The sequence below is a fragment of the Lactuca sativa genome, chromosome 7 (assembly GCF_002870075.4).
Source record: "Lactuca sativa cultivar Salinas chromosome 7, Lsat_Salinas_v11, whole genome shotgun sequence".
NCBI lineage: Eukaryota > Viridiplantae > Streptophyta > Magnoliopsida > Asterales > Asteraceae > Lactuca > Lactuca sativa.
The window spans coordinates 166,745,688-166,749,074 of record NC_056629.2 but is presented as its reverse complement, the minus strand read 5'-3'; the positions used below and the strand labels follow the sequence as shown (position 1 = coordinate 166,749,074).

Here is a 3,387-nt window from a genome sequence, read left to right as displayed (position 1 = left end):
TCAATTAATTTATCACTTAGTTTTATCAAATATTATTTTTATCAGTTGACTAATTTTATCTATCAAACGTCAAATTCGGTTTTCAACCACTATATATTTCCAAAATAGTTTTCAATCTCATTTCAACTACAGTTGTCATATCTTTCAAATTTAATTGAAAACTGCTATGACTTTCATGTTAACTTTGTATTTAGAGATTGTACTTCAAATATTAATCTTGAAAACAATGTCATTGCATCATTGGGATGTAAAATAGTAGAATAACTTATAATTATTTACATTACTAAAGTACAATACAAAAATACGATAATGTTTTCTATATGTAATATTTTTCATATTTATTGACCAAACAAAAACATACAAAAAAGTAAATATAAAAAAACCAACAACAAAAGAAATACAACCCCCCCCCACCCCCCCCCACCCCCCCCCTCCCCCCCAACTAAACATAGGCACAAGGGCAAAAGTACAATTTACATGTTGGTTTTGGGTTATGTTCTTGTTTTGATGGATGAAGATTGAACTGAAAAATGTATTTGTTGGTGTTGATGGATCCCCTCATCTTCGATGAGTTCCCTTTACAAGCATCTTGTTAATGGATGATGGTGATGTGAATTTACACAAATGCCCATGTCTTAGTATGCATGAACAACCCAAAATTGGCATTGCTGTCAGGATCATATGCCATAAATGGGCAAAATATGCTTGCTTGTCATAAACCTGTCAATGAATGCGAAATGAGAAGTGTTATAAAACCTATACAATCGAATATTTTTCATCTATTTATATTTTATAATATATATTATTTTTTAAAAACAAATTGAACGACAAAAAGCTCATTACTTAGGGGACCATAATTTGGTCATGGGCTTCCATGACCCGATTCTAGAAGTGTCCATTTGACTTCGAGGAAAAAAATCTGAACTACATTTATGTAATACTTTTTATTAAACCAGTTTGAATTTTCTTCAGAGATATTAAAATGAATTTTTTTAATATTTGTAAGTATCCAATAAAGTACCAAATATGTACCAATGTCGTGAAAAAAGGTTTTTTTCAATTGCATTTCGTTTTACATGTTTTATGAAAAGTAAAGATACTAAAAAAATCTTTAACTTAAGCCGAAAGAATCAGAAATAGACACCGACAATAATAATTATTTTTCTTTTATAAAAGCTAAGACACTTTTTTGTCCAAAGATGTATTATTGCATTGAAATTTTTTTTTCTTTAAAAAATACATAAAGCTAATTTAGATGTCAATACATTTCTGTAAGTATTTTAGATGGATAATAAATATTTAAACTTACTTATTACTAATAGCTTTAAAATTAGATTTTATAATATTTTAAACAATCATCGTTGAGCCGCAAAAGTAGCATATGCATTTATTTTAATAATAATTATAATAATAATAATAATAATAATAATAATAATAAAAAAAAAAGTGGTTGGGTTGATTGATATATAGATATTTTTTAAGATATTCATTCTTTTATATATCTAAACATCATTATAGTTCAATATGATAATATTCTTCTAACTTATGGTAAGTAAAATTTGTATTATAAGAATAGAAATATAATTCTAAATATACGATATTAATTTTTAAAAATTCTAGACCAAAATCAATGTTTTCTCAAAAGGCAGAATTTCTATAGATTTTAACTTTTTTTAGCTAATATAAAAGTACCAAATTAGAAGACATGCAGAAACTTACAGAAGCCATAAGGATCAAGGAATTCATCAACATGCCATCCGGGCAACGTTTCCATCAAATACTCTGAAATACTTCTCGCCTCCATTGACGCATCTTCTTCGTGGCTCACACTGCAATTCGAATGGTAATTAACGGATGCACCTTTTTGATTGAACGAATCATCATAGCGTTTTGTGCTTTCGATTTCGATCGAGCCGTTTGAATTCGAGGAAGACGGAGTTTGTTGAGATGAATCATCGTGACACGATAAGGTCGCCGAAAGCTTAACTCCAGTGAGAAGAAACCGAGTGTGTTTCTGTGTGTGTTCGTTCGAACTGTGAATCGGAATGTCGCATTCTCTGCACAAAATCGCTCGATCTTCTTTGCAAAACAGAAACGCTCTCCTCTCCTGCTCAATTCACATAAAAAAATTTACAAAATCATATCAGATCTTCAGTAAACAATCTGAGTATCCGGATTTGAGTTCTGATTGATGATTTGTTTGTGTACCTGACAGATATCGCAGCGAGGGGAGTCTTTGAAAGAAGGATGGAGGAGGGAGAAACGAGTGTGCTTGCTGGCGAGCTTGTTGGCATGGTGGACGCGGTGGTCGCAGGCGGCGCAGAGGGAAGCTTCATCGGCGGTGCAGTAAACAGCGGCTTCCGATTTGTGACAAACGTCGCACTGGATCTTCATTACTGTGAAGTGGGGTTTGGGGAATTATGGGATGTGATTGTACCTATGATATGGACGAGTATATATGCATATAAAGGGTAAGGGGGATGGGAAGGGGTACAGCTAATAAGAAAGCAGTTTAGAAGGGATTCAGAGTGAGATTTTAACTCTTAGTTGATGCTATTTTGAGTGTGTGTATTAAGAGTATGGACAAATAAGTTGACAACTTGGATCCAGTGGTGGGGGAGGGTAAATTCATAAATATATCAATTTATTGCGGTCATGCTAAGTACATGTAAAACTTGATATGAAATGATAAAAGAAAAGTATGCATATCCAATCCTATAAAGGTATATTAGATATTAGATATTATTTATAATTAGATTCTATTGGTTCTAAATGTTTGATATTTAAATAGGATAGTTTGGTTGTTGGATGAATAAAAAACCGAACCAATTTAATCTAGTTATTATTCAATATTGAATATCTAATTATACATCTATCCATATAGTTATCTATTTAAGTATTAACACGTAAAATTTTTAGAAAATGATAAAATAAACAATTACAAATAATAACTCTTGAAATTAGGCTAAATATCGGATGTTGATTGAATGAATATAATCGGATATCTTGGATAGTCAAAGTAAATACTTAATGAATAAAATCAATCAAATTCAATGTTTAATGGATTAGTTTGGTTCGAAGTTCGATTGAACACAATCAATTAGATTGGGTCGGTTAACAATATCCAACATCTAATTATTAATTGAATTTGATTGGTTTTATAAAAAAATATTGGATATACAACTATGAATATCCCTAATAGAAATGGTTCAAATTGGTCTGGAACCGATATATTTGAATCAGTCCTCAGTTTAACATTTTCTTAAAGTTGACTTCTAGCTTTAGTTAACAATTCAAGATTTTATTAAAAAGTTGGTTCTCCGAGCAGCTGGTTTGTCTGGACACTAAAATCCTGACAATTTGTTTTTGAACTTAAATTACACTGTT

At 30.9% G+C, this 3,387-nt stretch overlaps 1 protein-coding gene across 1 annotated transcript; it reads right to left on the bottom strand.

The window, feature by feature from the left end:
• Positions 1–438: 438 nt before the first annotated feature.
• LOC111919081 (B-box zinc finger protein 21) lies at positions 439–2,394 on the bottom strand. The gene is made up of 3 exons (XM_023914689.3): positions 2,209–2,394; positions 1,720–2,107; positions 439–720 (listed from the first exon to the last, which is right to left on the bottom strand). The coding sequence occupies exons 1-3, from the start codon at positions 2,392–2,394 to the stop codon at positions 713–715; spliced, it is 582 nt and encodes a 193-aa protein (XP_023770457.1). The 3' UTR covers positions 439–712.
• Positions 2,395–3,387: the final 993 nt, after the last annotated feature.